Source organism: Anolis carolinensis, chromosome 5, assembly GCF_035594765.1.
Source record: "Anolis carolinensis isolate JA03-04 chromosome 5, rAnoCar3.1.pri, whole genome shotgun sequence".
Classification (NCBI taxonomy): domain Eukaryota; kingdom Metazoa; phylum Chordata; class Lepidosauria; order Squamata; family Dactyloidae; genus Anolis; species Anolis carolinensis.
Window position 1 is genome coordinate 58303734 of NC_085845.1, and position 21194 is coordinate 58324927.

At 39.4% G+C, this 21194-nt stretch overlaps 1 protein-coding gene across 2 annotated transcripts; it reads right to left on the bottom strand.

Moving 5' to 3' along the window:
• Window positions 1–1936: 1936 nt before the first annotated feature.
• LOC100567991 (histone PARylation factor 1) lies at window positions 1937–15106 on the bottom strand. 2 transcript variants are annotated; one of them, XM_008115219.3, is made up of 9 exons: window positions 14894–15106; window positions 10294–10435; window positions 9340–9499; window positions 9036–9225; window positions 6223–6321; window positions 5131–5281; window positions 3929–4016; window positions 2499–2671; window positions 1937–2168 (listed from the first exon to the last, which is right to left on the bottom strand). In XM_008115219.3, exons 2-9 carry the CDS (start codon window positions 10420–10422, stop codon window positions 2037–2039), a joined length of 1122 nt encoding a protein of 373 aa, XP_008113426.1. In that variant the 5' UTR covers window positions 10423–10435; window positions 14894–15106; the 3' UTR covers window positions 1937–2036. The 2 variants fall into 2 exon arrangements, with proteins under 2 accessions (XP_008113426.1, XP_003223758.1); XM_003223710.4 differs by lacking the exon at window positions 14894–15106 and adding an exon at window positions 14587–14761.
• Between the last annotated feature and the right edge of the window lie 6088 nt (window positions 15107–21194).

A 21194-nucleotide genomic window follows, 5' to 3' on the forward strand; every position in this document is an offset into this window, starting at 1 on the left:
TATATTCCAAAATCTAAAAAACAACCCGCTTCTAGACCCATGCATTTTTGATAAAAGATATTCAACCTATCAACTACTCTGTTTTAGCTTAGCAAAGCAGGTATGCAGCATTTGTATCTAAGTTCTTAAGAATCTTGAAATATTGATTGCTACCTGTTAGGAGTTTCAAATTGACACTGCACTAGAATTAACAATTCTCTTATACACTGATGTTAGGCTTTTTAATTTATCTATAGCATTCACAAAAACATTTGCAGGCAGTCTAAAATGTACGTACAGAAATAGGAAAGCTGCAGCATCTTACTGAATCTTTATTTGCTAACATTCCTTTATTCCCAGATTAGTTCTGGAAAGATAAAAATGCTTTTCTAATGAGAAATGTGAAGTTCGTAATGATAGTATAACATCCGGTAGGGCTTACATGAGGAGTTAACCATCAACTAGGAGTAATAGTACACATATATTTGTGTATAAGGTAAAGGTAAAAGTTTTCCCCTGACATTAAATCTAGTTGTGTTGGACTCTGGGGGTTGGTGCTTACCGGCATTTCTAAGCCGAAGATGCCTCCAAGGCGTCTGTAGACGCCTCCAAGATTGTGTGGTCAGCATGACTGCATCGAGCGCCATTACCTTCCTGCTGGAACGGTACCTATTGATCTACTCACATTTTGCATGTTTTTGGCAGAAGCTGGGGCTAACAGCGGGACCTACCCCACTCCCCAGATTCAAACCGCCGACCTTTCGGTCAGCAAGTTCAGCAACTCAGCGGTTTAACCCTGTGTCACTGGGGGCTTATGTTTGAGTCGGCTTATACTTGAGTATAAGCCGACTCGAATATAAGCTGAGGCACCTAATTTTACCACAAAAAACTGGAAAAACGTATTGACTCAAGTATAAGACGAGAATGGGAAATGCAGCAAATTTCAAAAATAAAAATACATGCCAATAAAATTATATTAGAGGTATCAGTAGATTAAATGTTTTTGAATATTTACATAAAACAGTTATTTAAGATAATAATAAGACTAATAAGACAACATTGTCCAACTCTGATTACCTACATACTTGAGTATAAGCCAGTCGAAATATAAGCTGACTGGGACCCTCACTTAAGTGTAAGGCGAAGGGGGCTTTTTCAGCCCTTAAAAAGGGTTGAAAAACCCGGCTTCTATTTGAGTATACAGTAGAGTCTCACTTATCCAACATAAACGGGCCGGCAGAACATTGGATAAGCGAATATGTTGGATAATAAGGAGATATTAAGAAAAAGCCTATTAAACATCAAAATAGGTTATGATTTTACAAATTAAGCACCAAAACATCATGTTATACAACAAATTTGACAGAAAAAGTAGTTCGTTACACATTAATGCTATGTAGTAATTACTGCATTTACAAATTTAGCACCAAAATATCACAATGCATTGAAAACATTGACTACAAAAATGCGTTGGATAATCCAGAATGTTGGATAAATGAGACTCTACTGTATATGGTAAGTGAAAGGATCCATTACACATGACAATATCTGCTTCTATATAGGAATGGAGTACCAGTAAATACAAAACATAAGAGTGTCTCACACCACTCAGTTTAAGACTTACTGGATTCACCATCTTTTCATCATACGATTTGACAAGCAACCTCCTATATTGTAGAGGATCTCAGAAAATGTGGATTCTCACTAAGTGTGCTGCAATTCCCCCACCCCACCATCACCAGTCTGGAATCAAATACTTCTGGGATATCAGCAATGGAACAATTACAAACTATTTGTCTCCCATTATAAAACCACCTTGCTGAGGAATCAATAGGTTCCATGGGGTATACCATAAAAGCCTTAAAATTGAATCAAAGACCTAGGTAAAGTAAAAGTTAATTAAAACATAAAATTGAAATGTATCTTGGATCTCCTGTCCCCAGTAAATAACTCTTGCTTTTTAAGAAAAATGTTTATTTATCACAAAACTACATCGATTTAGTACCAATATTCAAAACATACATACTTGGTATTTCACTATATTGAGATATTGCATATCATGCTGTCAGTTGGTCAACATTATCTTCTTTTCTGTTAGCTAAATGAGCTTCAATGATCTCCGCAAACAGACTTCTCTTCAGCAAGTTGTAAGCAAGAGGCAGCAACTGGCCAACAATCTTATGAAAATACTGAAATAAATTAAACAACTTATTATAGATTCTAAGAAGATTGATCTATATCAACAAAGGCTTCTTTCTTTTTTATTTCTTTCCATCTTTATTGTTACTTGCATATATGAACATAATTTTGAGAAATGCAAAAATGAGATAATTTATGTTTGATTCATGGATCTTTTGAAGACAATTCTTTTGGGAGTATTATACTATATTACTTCAATTACAAAGGGGTTTGACTTATGGCTTAATAACAGAACTTTAAAGCAGTAAGTATGAATGTACGAAGAATGGTTTATATGTATTACAATTTCCTGTTTCTAAATATAAAATAATTTAACTTACATGTGATCCATAGCAGAAGAGGTCTATACCTAGCTCATATCCCATGCCATAGTCACATTCATCGTTTGCAAACTGAACAAACGTTAGCATTTCTTGAATAGGAGCAAAAGATTTCAGTCTCTCGTCATCATTAGGAGCATCAACAATGGCTTTACAGATTCTTTTGAGACTAGCTACAGAGAAAAATTAGTGAAAACAAGATTAGAACATATCACTTCTGCATATGGCACCAATTCTACTCATTAAAATAGGGCAAATCATATTAGACTGCTGAATGCTAACCTAGTGGCTCTGCATTCTCTCAAGCAAGACGTCAATAAAAAAACCCTTCCATTCCACTCCATGCCCATTAGTAAATTTTTCATGCACATGTACTTCCCTAATGGGCAATCATTTGGTTCCCATCAGACATTTTTGTTGGATGAAATCATGACTTCATTCCGACTAGAATATGGACAGTCTTCAGAAGTTTTTCCAAAGTCCCTCAGTCAAAGGAATCTTGGAAAATTCACTCTTTCCTCATTAGGGGAAGGTAATCTCAAGTCTCCGCTGAAGATGTCTTGCCAAGAAAACATTATGCTAGGTTTGTCTTACTGGTTATTTTCTCCAAAAGACAGTAGGTTGAATCCAGAGTAAGTTGGGTATGCTTAGGGTACAATCTAATGTCTAAGGAGAAGTTCTACTAAGTTCAATGGGGCTTATATATGCCAACATATATGAGTACATGATTACAGCCTTAGGTACCACTGAAATAAATGTGTTTCAATTCCAGGCTGGACCCAAGTCAATAAAATGCAGAAAAGCATGATTTTTTGCAACAATATAGTGTCTTGTTGCATCTTTGATGTGGAATCATGTTGTCATAATACCTTAGGTGGCATCCTGCTACCGGTATGAAATAACAATAGTGTTTTTATTACACTTAGATTTATGAATGAGTAACTGTAGAATTGCAGTGTTGTATTTTCAGGAGGAGAGAGATAGCTGTGCCATCACGACTGCTGCGGAGATAGTATGGCCATTGCACAACAGTCCCAATACACAATGTGTCCTATCACACAGTTGGCGACCCTTCTGTGCAACAGGCTATCTTGTGCAATGCCCATTACGCCTCATCACAATTCACCATTATGATTGTGTATCATGTTGACAACATAGCTATGACATCACAAAGTTAGAGTGTCTAATGCAGGATTTCAACCCAAGTCTTTAAAATGTATCATGTGTCTACTGCTTTTAACCCAAGAGCTACCTAATAAGATACAGTATTTTGGCATTCAAAAGTATAATCAGCTGCTTAATGGATTTTATTCTACTAAAATGCAGCTTTCGCCACTATAACAGCTAATGCATACCAATACCAAAAGGAGAAGAGCTGCTTTCGTTATCTAATGTCATTTGTGAGATGTGAAACACTAGATTCATTTTACCATTAGTTTCAGGAAGTTCTCTATATCCCACATCATTCTTATCCACAGGTACAACCAGACCAGCTCCATGGAATGACTTTGTTACAATCTGTGTTAAGACAAAATAAGAGATGCTCATTATCATTTGATAAGTCGAAACAAAGTTAAATGATTACAGACAGACAAGATAGGTTCTGTAGGTTTGTTGAATCTGTATGGAAGTCGGATCTGATACATTTGATAACTCTAGTCATTTCTTTTAGCTTTGAGTAACACAGGGAAGGGTTAACGCCCGTGCTGTTTATTTTGCTCCCTGTGCCCCTGTTCAGAGGATTTCACCACATTCTGTCCCTGTGATAATTGGGATTTTGAAAAATCTGGCTTGTTGTGGAAACAAGGACTGGTGATAAGGCTTCAGTGGAGACCCCTTTTCCCATGACAACTCTTTCAGGATTGAATTTCCCTTCCTAGGGGTAAATTTATCTCACTTTCTGTTGTCTCACCCCGTTCTTAACTAGGAGTTGTTTGTAAATCGGATGTTGTAACTCGGGGACTGTATTGTGTGAATAAAATGGTGATAGAAAAGTGAAGAATCTTAGCCATGTTCACAGTAAGCCTTCTGCGATTTGCACTCGAGATGTCAACTCAGTGGTTTCATTGTTCTCAGCTCCTGAAAATGTCAAGGACTAAATAGGGTTCCATAATTTGGTTAAGGCCACTAGGAGCAACATTATGTCTTAGTGCAATCTAGGACCAAGGAGGAAAAAGTAACTAAATTGCCATATATACTCGAGTATAAGCTAATCCAAACATTAGCCAAGGCACCTAATTTTACCACAAAGAAAGGTGAAAACTTTTTGACTCAAATATAAGACGAGGGTGGGAAATGCAGCAGCTACTGGTAAATTTCAAAAATAAAAATAAAAATAGATACCGACAAAATTACATTAATTGAAGCATCAGTAGGTTAAACATTTTTGAATATCTACATTAAACTGTAATTTAAGATAATAGTAAGATTTTAATAAGATAAAGACAGTCCAACTCTTATTACCTATATACTTGAGTATAAGTTGACTCGAATATAAGCCAGCCAGGACCCTCACTCAAGTATAAACTGAGGTGGCTTTTTCAGCCCTAAAAGGGCTGACAAAGTCGGCTTATAACTCAAGTACATATGGTATTAGAGTTCTATTTTATGAGATGTGGAAATAAAGTCATACTTTCTTATCTCTCTGTTTCATCTTCATGGTTTTTTGCTCCAACAAATAACCCAATTCTTTTGCTCTTTTGGTTAGTTTTTCATCCAAATCCTTCAAAATAACCCTTTTCTTTTTATCCGTCAGAACCTGAAGTTTTTTAGACAAAAATAACCTGAAACAAAAGAAAATTGTTTTATCACCCACTTTCCTCTAGCACTAATAAGCAAGTCAAAAGGAACTTCTTGGTCTTTAAAAGAATCGAATACAATTTAATTAAAAACAACATCAGGACACTGAAAAATACAAAAACTGAATGCTAACCATGATTTTCAAATGAATATGATTATTCAAGAAATTTTTGATTAGTTTAAAACGGTATACACTTAACTTGAGATAATCTAATCTAATTCTCAAGGGAAACTCAGGCAAAAGAGAAGCCACACAAATACTGATTTCAGCCACAATGCACCCACTTTTGCAAGGTGTACAGGCACAGGGCCCCTGTAAAAATGGAAAAGCTCTGAACCTTTCCCTTCTATTTTAACCTGTGAGATTAAAATGATGGAAATAGACCATAAAATTACACTGGCGGACCTACAAATGCCTAGAGAATTGTCCTCTCTAGAAATCTTTAGGTCCTCCTCCAGAACAACTATCCATTCAAATCTGAATAATCAAATCCACAAAAGTCAGAACCTCAAATGCAGAGGGTCCCATGTACTTTGACTGCAAAACCAAGAATTCTTTCACCAGTGACTTTCATCAAAAAGCCTAAATAGCCTTAAAAAGAGCAACCAAACTTCTGAACCAGTTTAGAAACACAGGAGGGGAAAGAGGTGTCTGATAAAAAATGCCTCAGTTTTATTTATTTATTTACTGAATGTAGATCCCATATTTCTCTCAAAATGAGATCCAAGGCTTATCCACAAGAGACAATACAGGGTTTCTGTACCTTTTCCAATTGATGGAGAAAAGCACCCACCAGTGCAATTTTTAGAAGGAAAACTTAAGTGCACGCACACACAGGCAGCTTTAATAAAATGCGTGCACTCAGAGATTGCTCTCCCATCATTGACATTTTTTCAAATGCAGCATGAAAATATTAAAACTTACTTTACAGCAGCAAATACATTATCACCAAGTTGAGAAATCACTGAGCCTTTCTTGGCTTCATTTTCACCAACCCACACGGGCAGTTCATCTGGCACATCCCTATAAAATATGTGGACAGAAAGTTTCCATGGAACCACTTGTGCACTTTAAGCATTGTAGAGAAGAATGAAACGCTACTGCCCCCAGCAAATATGATAACGTGTTCACTGTTCTGTGAAATTCTACTCCTTCAAATTTCATTATTTAAAACATTTGCTTCTTGCAAATACTTTATAAAGCACTAGCTGTGCCCGGCCACGCGTTGCTGTGGCGAAACATGGTGGTATGGGAAATAAAGTATTGAGGAATTGGTGGTAGTTAAGGTCACGGGTAAAGGTTTTCCCCAGACATTAAGCCCAGTCGTGTCTGACTCTGGAGGTTGGTGCTCATCTCCATTTCTAAGCCGAAGAGCCGGCGTTGTCCGTAGACTCCTCCAAGGTCATGTGGGATGACTACATGGAGCGGCGTTACCTTCCCACCGGAGCAGTACCTATTGATCCACTCACATTTGCATGTTTTCGAACTTCTGGGTTGGCAGAAGCTGGGGCTAACAGTGGGAGCTCTCTCCGCTCCCCCAATTCAAACCTGTGGCCTTTCGGTCCAGAAGTTCAGCAGCTCAGCGCTTTAACACGCTGCGCCATCAGGGGATATTATTTCCTAAAGGTTGTGAATATACAATATTTCTGATTGGTTTTTTTTTGTTTGTTGGAGGCAAGTATGAATGCTGCAATTAGGAAAAATGATTAGGATGTAATGGCCTTGCAGCTTTAAAGCCTGGCTGTTTCCTCCCTGAGTGAATTTTTTGTTGGGAGGTGTTAGCTGGCCCTGATTGTTTCCTGTCTGGAATTCCCTTGTTTTCAGAGTGGTGTTGTTTGCGATATTTTATGTGCTTCTACTGTCTGTGGCCCCGAGAAAACAGGATTTGCCAGACTTTGATGATGGGAATACTTTGTTGGGAGGTTAGCTGGCCCCGATTGTTTCCTGTGTGGAATTCCCCTGTTTATTTACTGTCCTGGTTTTAGAGATTATATTGTTCTGCATTATTCTATCCCAGTAATTATTTCATATTAAAGAAGAATCTCACTTATCCAACATTCGCTTATACAATGTTCTGGATTATCCAACGCAGTCTGCCTTTTCATAATCAATGTTTTTGTAGTCAGTGTTTAAATTCATTGTGATATTTTAGTGGTAAATTTGTTAATACAGTACAGTAGAGTCTCACTTATCCAACATAAACGGGCCGGCAGAACGTTGGATAAGCGAATATGTTGGATAATGAGGAATTAAGGATAACCCTATTAAACATCAAATTAAGTTATGATTTTACAAATTAAGCACCAAAACATCATGTTAGACAACAAATTTGTCAGAAAAAGTAGTTCAGTACACAGTAATGCTATATAGTAATTACTGTATTTATAAATTTAGCACCAAAATATCACGATATATTGAAAGCATTGACTACAAAAATGCGTTGGATAATCCAGAACGTTGGATAAGCGAGTGTTGGATAAGTGAGACTCTACTGTAAATACTACATAGCATTACTGCGAATGGAACTACTTTTTCTGTCAAATTTGTTGTATAATATGATGTTTTGGTGCTTAATTTGTATAACGATTACCTAATTTGATGTTTAATTGGCTTTTCCTGAATCCCTTCTTATTATCCAACATATTCACTTATCCTGCCGGCCTGTTTATGTTGGATAAGTGAAACTCTACTGTATATTTCTAATCTTATATTATCTGCTCAGAACTGGATTATATGAGGCTCCTTCTTCACAGCTGTATAAAATGCACACTGAAGTGGATTATATGGTAGTGCGGAGTCAAGATAATCCAGTGCAAAGCAGATAATATAAGATTCTAAATGGGTTATATAGCTGTGTGGAAGGGCCTTGAGTCTACACTGCCATATAATCCAGTGCAAATTAGATAATCTGTGGAAGAAGCCTAAGTGAGGCCTAAATCTGCCTGTCCCCTAACTGAATCCTGGCTGTCCCATGGTTGCTAGGCAACCAAGTGGGCAGAGATTAGCCCTCTAAACTGGCAGCAATTGGATAAAAAAATTATTGCTCTCCCTCTAATTAGGACTTTATTTTTCTTTTCTTTTTGTTGTATCAACCTTGAGGCGTGGATGATGGGTTGTGTTGTCAAATTTTGAGGTTGGGGGGCCTGTACTTTTGTTGTTTTGTGAATTGCCGTGATGCCATCACTCTTTTATATATATAGATACTAAACTATAACATTTCCAAAATTCTAATTGCCAACTGCAGACAAAACTCTTTGGTATGCTTATAACAGTGCTAAATATGTAAATCTCATAGTTCTAACTTCCTTAGTCATGAATTGAAATGGTTAAATTTGGCTTATTTAAAATGGCAACATGAAGCTTCAAAATGACATTACAGCAAAATCAAAGTTTGCTTTTTGAACTTCTAAGAACATTTTCAAGGTTTGGACTACTGAATCACTGGATACAGAATCACTGGATATGGAAGCACAATCATTTTTTCAATTCAATCCTCATTCATGTACCTTGTTCTAGAAAAACATGCTTGAAAAAAAATAAGTGGTAATATGTATGCACTTTAAAGGACTGAATAATTGTGGCATTTCAGATGTTTAGCTTAGGACTCTCATAGTGAAGGATAAGGAATGGCATTTTGAAAACATCTGGCATGCCACAATGGCATATCTTTGACTGCATGCAACTGAGAGAAGCACTAGAATACAGGAAAATATTTCATAAAATACATGCTTTTTTACCTGAAATATCCCATATGATACTGTATTTTGCTATCTCCAATAATAATTGTCTGAAATTCAGGAGGATCATAGAAAAATCTCCAGTGAAGATTCCAGTTCACATCTCTCGATCCATTAGTCTTTTTGTGTTTTCCAGCAAGAATGTCATATGGTCCAACTAACTGAAGTCCGGTGCTTGCTTTAAGTGCATCTACAATAAAAATATAAGTACTGTTTCACCAAAACTCCCAATAACTAGAAAAAAATGTTAGCAAATTTATTACACTTGGGAGTAAAATGAAAAATTCCAGTTTTTAGAACCTACCACATGGTTTATCATGATCCAGTTCCTCACAAAACGTCCAAAAATCATAGAAATCTTCAGGCATCTTGAGTTGATAGCAGCTTTCCACTTCTTGGTGGACATGTTCAGGGACACCTGATTCTTTGGATTGTGTCTTCTTTCCCTCCTTAGTCTTTTCACACTACCAGTGAACAGGTCAGTTTTAATCCCACACCTGAGAAGAACCAACCTCATATTTTTATATTTCAAGACAAGGGTGGAAAACCAATTGGCCAGATGCAGCTTAAGATCAGACTGTGGGGAGCCGAGGGGGAATTATCAATCACTAGTACAGAAACATCACCCTTTTGTATTATAATCTTTTCACATTTTTGCTCTTTCTGATTTCTTTTTCTTTCTTATCATTTGTCAAACCAATTTGCATATGCTTTATGTAGTCAGTGGTGTGGACAAAGTATGACACAAATATCCAAAGGCAAGTTCTCTCTCTTATAATCTTAGATGTTCCAAGCTGCTCCTACAGAAGTATCTATCCAGAAGAGCAGAGCTTCTTAAACCTTTCTACTTGGGACTCCTTTTGGCCTGAGAAATTTTTACTTTACCCAGGGTATATAGTTATATAAATAGGTATAAAAATAAAATATTTACTAGTAACAAATCAGCATTTGCAAGATTTCTTAAACAGGGCTGAGATTTCTTTTTATGAAGTACTGTACATCTTCTGCAGCACACTGTAAATGCTACACAACAGATCCATGTAAATGTCTAAGACAGCCACTAGGTGACATTAAGAAAACCTTTTATTGTTGCTAAATTTTTCTTGGACTCCAATATTGAACTAATGAGTCTCCTTTTGGGGCCAGGACCTGCAATTTAAGACACAGTGGTCTGTCTAGAGGCAAAGCCAAAAGCACAATGGGAACCAAATAGTTCTTTCTACTCTCTCAAAAGTGTAGAAGGAGATGGTGAAAGTACCTGTTGTTGCACAACCACATGGGGTTTCTTCTTGCAGTCTTTGGTTATTTTGTTTCCTGCTGTCACCTCCGCATGACCCTGCCTTTTGCGTCCACAAGGGTTTCTAACAGCTGGTCCTCGAGATGTCATCACTCAAACTTGCCTGTGTAAATGAAACAAAGTCACGAGATATAATTTTACCTGTATTTTATGAGTTTTATTGTACTATTGTGTGCTGCTGTGAGCCACCCTGAGTCCCTTGTGGGAGATGGTGGTGGGGTATAAATAAAGTTGTTTGTTGTTGTTGTTGTTGTTATTATATGAAATAAAGGCAGGATATGGCATTCACAGCACGATTATGTTATGGGGTTATTATTGGTAAAAGTTAAGGTTGCAAAAAAGTTCTATAAACGGTTTGCCATGGGAATAATACACAAACTGCTGTCCAGTACTTATCTGAGTACCTACCATTGAATTCAAGAGGAGTTACTTCAAGTAAACACAGGATTAGTCTGTAATCTTTTAAGATATACTTGCTACAGGCAAAACCTCACTCTCAAAGATAAGGTTGTAGCAGGTAGGTGTTGTACAGACTTGCAACATCCAAGAACTTTCTCTTACAACTTTCAAAACAAAAATCACACTTCCTATTAGTCTGACACTGGCATCTGCTAGAAAGGGGATGAGAGTTATAGTCCAACACATCTGAAGGCAACCAGTTGAAGTCTGTGTTAAAAAGTGAAATGCGATTTTCCTGCTTCTTGGCAGGGGGTTGGAATGGATGGCTCATGAGGTCTCTGCCAACTCTATGATTCTATAATTCAATGTATGGATGTTTTCATAACATATACCGGTAATGAAAACATCACAGATTCCTGGTTCATCTTAATATTCCTCTGTGTATGCTTATGTCCCTTCATGTCATCTGTGGAAATGGCAAACCCATGCATTTTCTAAGATTTTCTTAGGCAAGGAATACTCAGAGGTGGTATTAACAATTCCTTCGAAATACAGTCGACAACATCTGGTTTTCCTTAATAGTTTCCTATTCAAGTACTAACTAGGACTGCATCTCCTTAGCTTCCAAGATCAGATAGAATCTGATAGAATCCAAAATCAAATAGTACCATCTTTTTTTCTAGGTGCCTTTTTTTGTAGAAGACCATTAGCCGTTATGTGGATGGGGATGTGTTGTTGCCCATTCCTTGCTATTAACAGATGTACACATTCATGCTTATTTTCTATTAATGCAGACAAGGGTAGAAAAGGAACACAAAAGAAAGACTGCTGAAGAGATGCAGCAGAAGGAACTGTGTTGGAAGAGATACAAGGGAGAAGGACCAAGTCATTTTACTGACTCAAGGGTAATAGACAACATCTCACTCTAAAGGTCAACATTTTAGATTCCCACCCCTGTTGTAAGAATTTTTTATGGGACTAAGATGATTTGAGGCACCTAAAAGGATACCCTACATCTGGCATGTTCAAACTGTGGCCTTCAACTCCGAGAAGCCCTAGCCACCTTGTGTTGTCGAAGGTTCTTACGACCTGAATCACCAGGTTGCTGTGAGTTTTCCAATCTGTATGGCTATGTTCCAGAAGCATTCTCTCCTGACATTTAGCCCACATCTATGGCAGGAATCCTCAGAGGTTGTGAAGCCTGTTGAAAACTAGGCAAGTGGGGTTTATATATCTGTGAAATGTCCAGGGTGGGAGAAAGAACTCTTATCTGCCTGAGGCAAGTGTGAATGTTGCAACTGACCACCTTGATTAGCACTGAATAGCCTTGCAGCTTCAAAGTCTGGCTGCTTCCTATCTGGGGATCTTTTTTGGGAGGTGTTAGCTGGCCCTGATTGTTTCATGTCTGGAATTCCCTTGTCTTCTGAATGCTGTTCTTTATCTACTGTCCTGCATTTGTTGGATTATCTTAATGGGTTGGTAGATAGTTTGTATGTTGTCACCATGTCAGACTTCTCAGAGATGCCATTGAAATCCATGTGGACAATTTCAACAGAAAGGAGGAAACCTCTGGGGATGCTTGCCATAGATGTGGGCGTAACGTCAGGAGAGAATGCTTCTGGAACATGGCCATACAGCCCGGAAAACTCACAGGAACCTAGCCACTTTGATTGGAAATGATTCGTAAGCATAAAAGAACAAAGTTAGATCTAACTACTATATATGGCTTACATATACCATATCAATATACCTACAAGACTAAGGGTGCAAAATCATTGAAGAATGAATGTACTTTGATGCCAATTTAACTCCCGTAGCTCAATGCTAGGGAATTGTTGACCTTGAAGTTTGATACCATTGTTAACCTTCTCTGTCAAAGAGTGCTGATGCCTCACCAAACTACAACTCCTAGGATTGCACAGTATTGAGACACAGCAGTTAAATGGGTGTCAAACAGCATTAACTCTACAGTGCAGATATATGCTAAACTATATGATAATTTATTTGTCACACATTTTTATGCTTCTGTTTGCTGGTCAGTGCTGTCATTATCACCCAATTACAGTAATGTTGCAAATTGTTGTATTTGGCCCCTTCCACACAGCTGAATAAAATCCCACATTATCTGCTTTGAACTGGAACTGGAATATACGGCAGTGTGGATATCAAAGCAGATATTGTGGAATTTTCTGCTTTGATATTCTGGGTTATATGACTGTGTGGAAGGGCCCTTTGTCTACATTACATGCCTTCTAAGCCTACTATTGATTTTTAAAATAGTTTGATCAAATTAGCTGATATTTTATCTATGATATTAAGATCTGATCTGGTATGAGAGATCCATGGGTGATATCGTTCCATAGACATTTTTAGTAGAAAACTATACAGATTAACATTTGCTTGTCCCTCACAAAATAATTTTCATTTGCTTAAAGTTTGCTGCCTTAAACACCCTAAATGAGAAAATAAAACGATTTACATTGAGTGACACCATCTATAGTAATGCAATTGCTGTATCCACTCCAACACAGTTTGAACTGAATTGACCCAGTGTTATGGAATTGTGGAGTTAGAGGCTCCTTCCAAACAGCAGTATAAAATCCACACTGAACTGGAGTATATGGCAGTGTGGACTCAGATAATCCACTTCAAAGCAGATATTGTGGATTATCTGTCTTGATATTTTGGGTTATATGGCTGCGTGGAAGGGCCCTTAGAGACCCCATCTACACAGCTGTGTAAAATCCACACTGAACTGGATGATATGGCAGTGTGGACTCAGATAATCCACTTCAAAGCAGATATTGTGGATTATCTGTCTTGATAATCTGGGTTATATGGCTGTGTGGAAGGGCCCTTAGAGACCCCATCTACACAGCAGTATAAAATCCACACTGAACTGGATTATATGGCAGTGTGGACTCAGATAATCCACTTCAAAGCAGATATTGTGGATTATCTGCCTCGATATTCTGGGTTATATAACTGTGTGGAAGTGCCCTTAGAGGCCCCTTCTACTCAACTGTATAAAATCCACACTGAAATGGATTACATGGCAGTGTGGACTCAGATAATCCACTTCAAAGCAGATATTGTGGATTATCTGCCTTGATATTCTGGGTTATATAACTGTGTGGAAGCTCCCTTAGAGGCCTCTTCTACTGAACTGTATAAAATCCATACTGAAATGGATTACATGGCAGTGTGGACTCAGATAATCCAGTTCAAAGCAGATATTGCAGACTATCTGCCTTGGTATTTATTCTGGTTAGATGGCTGTGTTGAAGGGCCCTTAGAGACCCCATCTACACAGCTGTATAAAATCCACATTGAATTGGGTTATAAGGCAGTGTGGACTCAGATAATCCAGTTCAAAGCAGACATTGTGGATTATCTGCCTGGGTTATATGGTTGTGTGGAAGGGCCCATAGTTTGCTTGAGCATTCTTTGGCAGAGAAGGCTAAAGACCTTGGAAAACTACAACTCTCTGAATTCCATAGCTTTGTCCAAATTGCAGTCACAGTGGTGTGAAACTGCATTCGTTCTACAGTGCAGACACACTTAATGCTTTTTTTTTCCTTCTGGAGGAAGAAGAGAATGGATAGAGGCTGCGAAAAAATGGGAAAGAGGACGAAAAAGTGGGGGGGAAATAGATGGAGAAGGGGGCGGGAGAAAGAACAGAAAGGGAAATGGACCCAAAGCAAGAGCATGAAGAAGAAAGGCGCAAAAGGCGGGAAGAGAAGCAGGGAAAGAAATGGGACTGGAATGAACGGGGCGGAAGCAGGGAGGCCAGGCAAAAAAGGTGGGAGAAGGAAGGGCGTAGATACAAATATATATGAGGCAAGGCTACTGCACCTGGGTCAAACTGGTTCTCCCTCGAAACGGAAGCCACCGAGCCGAGAAGGAAGGGATTGCTGGAGATGAGAGACGCCTTGGCTTCCTGTGCCTGAAGCTGGAAAAAGGCCTGTCTAATAGTCCCTTCCTCTCGCCGGCGCCGCCTCCCCTTCTGCGACGGTGCGGCGCCACCGTGTGGCCGCAGCGAGGCACTGCTGCTCTCTCTCTCTCTCTCTCTCTGCCTTCCAAGCCAAACTTAAGGTTTTCCCCTGACGTTAAGTCTAGCCGTGTCTATTGCGGATTGGTAATGATAAATGGAAGCCCTTACCTGTGCCCACGATGCAGAGTCACCCGCAGAACAATAGCAGGCCAGTCAGGCTTGCAGAACAAAAATACAGGAACTTTACTGATTCCACGAGATCAAAAAAACTTTAATATTTACAAAGGTCCCTCAAGGATACAGTCCTGGTTCTTCACCCTCTTTTCTCAGCAGCAAGCAGGCCTCAAAATAGCAAGGCCTCTCTGAGTACACAGCTTTCTTCACCAGCAGTACTCAGTCAGCACTGAAAAACTGGTCCAAACTGGTTTTGCAGCAGCAGAACAGAAACAGTATCAAATCACCCCCCAGATCTTTGCAAGCTCAGCCAATCAGCTTCATGCACTTCATTTTCCAGTTAACACACACACCACAGTGCCTTTGCAAACCATGACAGTGTCCGACTCCGAGGGTTGGTGCTCATCTCCATTTTTAAGTCAAAGAGCTTGCGTTGTCCATAGACACCTCCAAGGTCATGTGGCCAGCATGACTACATGGAGCGCTGTTACCTTCCAGCTGGAGCAGTACCAATTGATCTACTCACATTTGCATGTTATCAAACTGCTAGGTTGGCAGAATCTGGGGCTAACAGCAGGAGCTCCCCTGCTCCCTGGATTTGAACCGCTGACTTTTCGGTCAGCAAGCTCAGCAGTTTAACCCACAGCACCACTGAGGGCTCCTAAGCCAAACTTAGGGAAGGTTTTCTGAACCAGCAAAGTTTTGCCTTCCGTATTTTCCTCTGAAGCTGAGAGAGTGTGACTTCCCCAATGTGTTTCTTGGCCCAGCAGGGATTGCTGGACACAGTATATTATTTGAGAATACAGAAATGCTGGACCACTCTGACAATTATCATGTCAGACTTCACAAAGAAGCCATTGACATCCACAAGTGTGTGGGCAATTTCAACAGAAAGGAGGAAAACATTAAAATTAACAAAATCTGGCTACCAGTATTAAAAACTCTAAAATCAGGACAGTTAATAAAGAGCAACACTCTGAAAATGGGAATTCCAGACATGAAACAATCACGGCCAGCTTACACTTCCCAAAAAAGGAGTTTGATCTGGCAGGAAGCAGCCAGTCTTTGAAGCTGAAAGGCCATTCAATGCCAAAAATAATCCAGGGTAAAACTATAAAAGCCTATAAAATTACATTATTGTCAATATATGTGTTTTAATGATTCTGTAAACCTCCTCGAGGCACAGGGAGAGATGGGTAAGAAATAAAAATTATTATTATTATTATTATTATTATTATTATTATTATTATTATTATCAACACCTCCCAAACAAAGGACGCCTCCAAGCACAATAGCCAGGCTACCTCTATGCAAATACCCTCACTGATTGACTTTGCAGCTGCAAGGCTACTCAATGCTAATGCTAACTTCACACTTGCTTCAAACAGACAAGGGTTCTTTCTCCCATGCTGGACATTCCACAGATATACACACACACACACACACACACACACACATGCATACACACACACCACTTGCCTCACTAGCAACAGAATCTCTGAGGATGCCAACTACAAATGCAGGGAAAATGTCAGGAGAGAATGCTACTGGAACATGGCCATACAGACCAAAAAACTCACAGCAACCCAGTGATTCTGGCCACGACAACACTTAGGACAGGGTTTTCTCGACCAGGTTCGCCCAGAGGGGCTATGCCTTCCCTCGCCTTCCTCCGAGGCTGAGAGAGTGTGATTTGCCCAATTGATTTCCTGCCCCAGCAGGGATTGCAACTCTTGTTTCCAAAGCCTAAGAGTGCATCTATATATTGTGGAATTAATGCCCCACTCTTAACCGCCACAGCTCCAATGGGTGCATCTACCCATGTTATCCAGATTTTCTGCTTTGAATTGGATTAGAAGAGTCTAATCCAATTCAAAGCAGACAATCTGGATTTTATATGGGAGTATAGATGGGGCCTGGGTTTAAATGGATGCCCAAACATTGTCAAAGGGCTGTTAATACACGCCAAAGGCTTTGGATGTTTAGCTAATATAAGATACAAGGGAAAGATGCCTATTAAAACACATAATGAGGAGTGTTGCAAGGATTTTTTTCTTTGCCGCAAGAGGGAGCTGGTGAAATGTTATAAAAGAGCTGCTACATTTAGACAAGCAGCTGAAACAAGGCAGAGCTGGATCCGTTCAAATGTAAGCACAGCTTAATTGTGATGTTCCGTATAATAAGTGTACCATTGATCAATGATCATGTCCGTAATTTGTAAATCAGGCGCCTAAATATCCCGAAGCAGTAGTAACCAGGCTGTGGGACTTCGACAAGCATTGAAGGCACATCTATACACACGCATTGCTTTAAGCAGTAGCGTAATTGATTTCAGCTGTGACTTAATGACAATCCTATCATTGTGTTTTCTTTATGAAGCGTGCAAGCTTTCCTCAGGCTGAAAAGAGAGTTTTGCTGCTTTTGTATGCCGTTTGTGAGTCATTTCCTGCCAATGAGGACCCTAAGGTGAAACGACCATGATTTATTCAGAAAGGTTTGGCCATTGCCTTCCTCTGAGGCAGAGAGAGTGTCACTTTCCCAAGGTCACCCAGTGGGTTTCCATGGCCGAGTGGGGATTTGAATCCTGGCCTCACAGGCTCAGTCTATGTCTTAAACCACAATGCCATACTGACACACACAGTGTGGTTAGTAGCCAGCTGCAATAAATCACTACTGACCAAGAGGTCATGAGTCCAAAGCCTGCCTGGGTTGGATTGAGTACAAGACCATTAAGCCTAGCACGTTGCTGACCTAAGCAACCCAAAAGACAGTTGCATCTGTTGAGTAGGAAATGTAGGTATCGCTTTATGTGGAGAGGCTAATTTAACTAATTTACAACATCATAAAAACATCCAGCAGCGTGCAGAAGAATGAGGAAGTACTACTTCAAGGACTCGGTGTCACAGTGGATGTTGAAGCAGCAGCTCCACCTGTGACAGAAATCAAGCATACCCTCATAAAGCCAGAAGTTGGAAAATGTTACATTGTTTCTGTGTCTGTATGTCGTATGTCTAATGGCATTGAATGTTTACCATGTATATGTACACTGTGACTTGTCCTGAGCCCCCTTTGGGGTGAGAAGGGTGGAATATACATACTGTAAATAAATTAAATAAATATTAAGTAACAGTATGTTTGTATGTATGTCCGTTTGTAGCACGAACGTTGTTGCTAAGTGAAGTGGCCCTCTGAAAAATGGGGACACATTTTTCACACTTACAGACACGGATGAAGGACATCAAAATACCATCAAAAGGGTGTACCGAGGGAAAAAGAGGGTAACATTTATTAATGAGAAAGTACACACAATAATAAGGAGAGAAATTATACTTTGGAATGTATGTACTGAGTTTAGGAAGGACATGGTTCCACGGCCTCTTCTCTCTCCTGTTGAATTAAATGAATGCATGCTCAGTCTGCACTTTAAACTCAGTTTGTAGCCATTCAAGTTAGGTGGAAGTGGGCAGAAGAGAAAGAAACCAGGACATTGTAAAATCAGCTGAGAAAACTGGGACCATAGAGGGTTAACCAGGCTGTCAACACCAAACTGGAGGATATGGGAATGTGAGCTGCCTGTGGTCATCCTTCTACATTGCCATTTCAAGGCAGATAATCCACATTATCTGCTCTGAACTGGATTATTTTAGGGCCCTTCCAGACAGCTATATAACCCAGAATATCAAGTTAGAAAATCCCACAATATCTGCTTTGAACTGGGTTATCTGAGTCCACACTGCCGTATATTTCAGTTCAAAGCAGAAAATGTTGGATTTTATTCAGCTGTGTGGAAGGGGCCTGAGTCAAGTACTCATGTGTAACATGACACATTAATGTATCGGTTGAAATGTGTGTTGTGCAGATATAATAAGAAACTTCTATGTGAAATAAGCAATAAATCATAGATTTTTGCAAATATAAATGAAAGGTTTTCATGAGAGAAGTTGTTTTCCCATACGTTTTGGTTTTACAGTTTGTATATGTGTCCATATATCTGATAGAGGTTGGTTTAACTTCCGCTTTGCTGGAAAAACTGAATTACTGTGTCGTGTAATTATGCACCTATAAAAGTGTGTCACCAACATGAAATGGCCAGAAAGCTCTGCACAACATATTGTTACCTTTCAGGGATTACTTCAGTGTAAGTGCAGGATTACAATTCAAAATAGTGTATGAGAAGAAAATTCTATATACAATATTTAAGCAATGTAGTACAGCTGAATCAATGATAGCTAGTATAGTGAAGTGATTTGGGTATTGGAGTGTGACTTTGGAGACCAGACTTCAAATTTCTGATTGGCCATGGAAACCCACCGGTTGTTCTTGGGCAAGTCACACTCTCTTGGCCTCAAAGGAAGGCAAAAACAACCCCATTCTGAACAAATCTTGCCTGGAAATATCATATATTTGGAGTTCCTACTTTAATTTGTTGCATAGGTAGATAATTTGTTGAGTGTAGGGGCCAATCTTCTGCTCGGGGAATCCCTGAAGAGCTGCATAAATCTATCTCTGTGTCAAAGAATGTATGTATGTTGGTTGGTAGGTAGGTCTGATACACAAACACTCCTACATGACTTGATGAATCTGGACCAGGCTTACTACACATACCCAACTTAAAATAATTGCAGGGTTTTGACTACAAAATCCATCTTATTTTGGAGGTGTGGGCCCCCGAAAGTAAACAAAATGTACCATATATAATGTTCAGATGCAACCAGCAGAGGGCAGTATATAGATAGAATAGAATTACAGTAGAGTCTCACTTATCCAACATAAATGGGCTGGCAGAACATTGGATAAGTGAATATGTTGGATAATAAGGAGAGATTAAGGAAAAGCCTATTAAACATCAAATTAGGTTATGATTTTACAAATTAAGCACCAAAACATCATGTTATACAAAAAATTTGACAGAAAAAGTAGTTCAATACGCAGAAATGCTATGTAGTAATTACTATATTTACGGATTTAGCACCAAAATATCATGATGTTTTGAAAACTTTGACTACAAAAATGCGTTGGATAATCCAGAACGTTGGATAAGTGAGACTCTACTGTACCATATTTTACAGCTTGCTTCCGATTTTAGGGGCTCTAAAAAGAGATGTGTTTTACAATTATTTGTATCCTAGATTCATAGGTTTTGGAAGGCCCTAAAACAGGAAAGAAAAGGGAGGAAGAAAAGAAAGAGCTGCAAAAATGCAAACCATGGCAACAAGGGGTATATGTGCTAGATAAAGGTAAGGACTAGACGATAAGTCTAGTCGTGTTCAATTCTGTGGGTTGGTGCTTAACTCCATTTCTAAGCCAAAGAGCCAGTGTTGTCCGTAGACACCTCCAAGGTTATGTGGCTGGCATGACTCCATGGAGCATCGTTAACTTCCTGCCAGAGCGGTACCTATTGATCTACTCACATTTGCATGTTTTCGAACTGCTAGGTTGGTAGAAGCTGGGGCTTACAGCGGAAGCTCACCCCACTCCCCAGATTCAAACTGCCAACCTTTTGGTCAGCCAATTCATTGCTCAGCGGTTTAACTCACTGCGCCACCGGTGGCTAGTATATGTGCTAGTTACTAATAATATTTCCAGAAGTGGATTTGACCCCTCCCCTTTTAAGTAAGGTTATATAATGTAAAGGGGTGCTGTGACCTGTTTAGGCTTTTTGGAGAAGCAATTTCATCCCTCTTCCTTTTGTTTGTTTATTTCCTAAGACCTCATCATAACCCGAACTTTTGCAAGGAAAGAGGGAGCAGCGGGGCAAATCTGTTGCCCTGTACGCAGTTCCATCTCTGCGACACTTCCCCATCACATGGGGAAAGCATCGGCATTGCAGGGAGGCCCTATGCTGGCTCCATTGGAGCCAGCAAAACATGGGAAACCTACCGTGTTGGGTTGGAAGTGTCCGGTGATGCTTTCATCCCTTCCCTGCTGGAAGTCACACAACATTGTGAGATGTTCAGAGTCGGCCTCCGTTCCCCAGACGGGATGAAAGCATCCTAGGACACTAAAATCACCCCGTTTGATGAGGTTGCTAGATAAATGTTTGGTGGTGTCTGGGGTTCCTAAAAACAGCTTTGGCGTTGTGTGTGGACTCTGCTACAAACTTTGCTCTTGACCCTTCTGATTTGAGAAAGTATCATTTTACATGTTTTCTCTGCATTGCTATAATACCTTCATCATACCAAAAGGAATTGCAATAAAGAAGATGCCTTTTGCTGCAGAAAGTAACGGTCATCATGATGGCAACTCAACAGTGCTGCAGTGGAGCTGCAAAGGCTCACTGTGCCTCTGCTGAGTC

What these genes read in the sequence shown, in the direction of transcription:
- LOC100567991 (XM_008115219.3), bottom strand. Translation starts at nt 10,422, where the DNA reads ATGACATCTCGAGGACCAGCTGTTAGAAACCCTTGTGGACGCAAAAGG. An exon ending in TATCATATGGGATATTTCAG is followed by an intron (nt 6,322 to 9,035) that starts GTAAAAAAGCAT and finishes CATATTTTATAG; the next exon opens with GGATGTGCCAGATGAACTGC. An exon ending in AATGTATTTGCTGCTGTAAA is followed by an intron (nt 5,282 to 6,222) that starts GTAAGTTTTAAT and finishes CTTTTGTTTCAG; the next exon opens with GTTATTTTTGTCTAAAAAAC.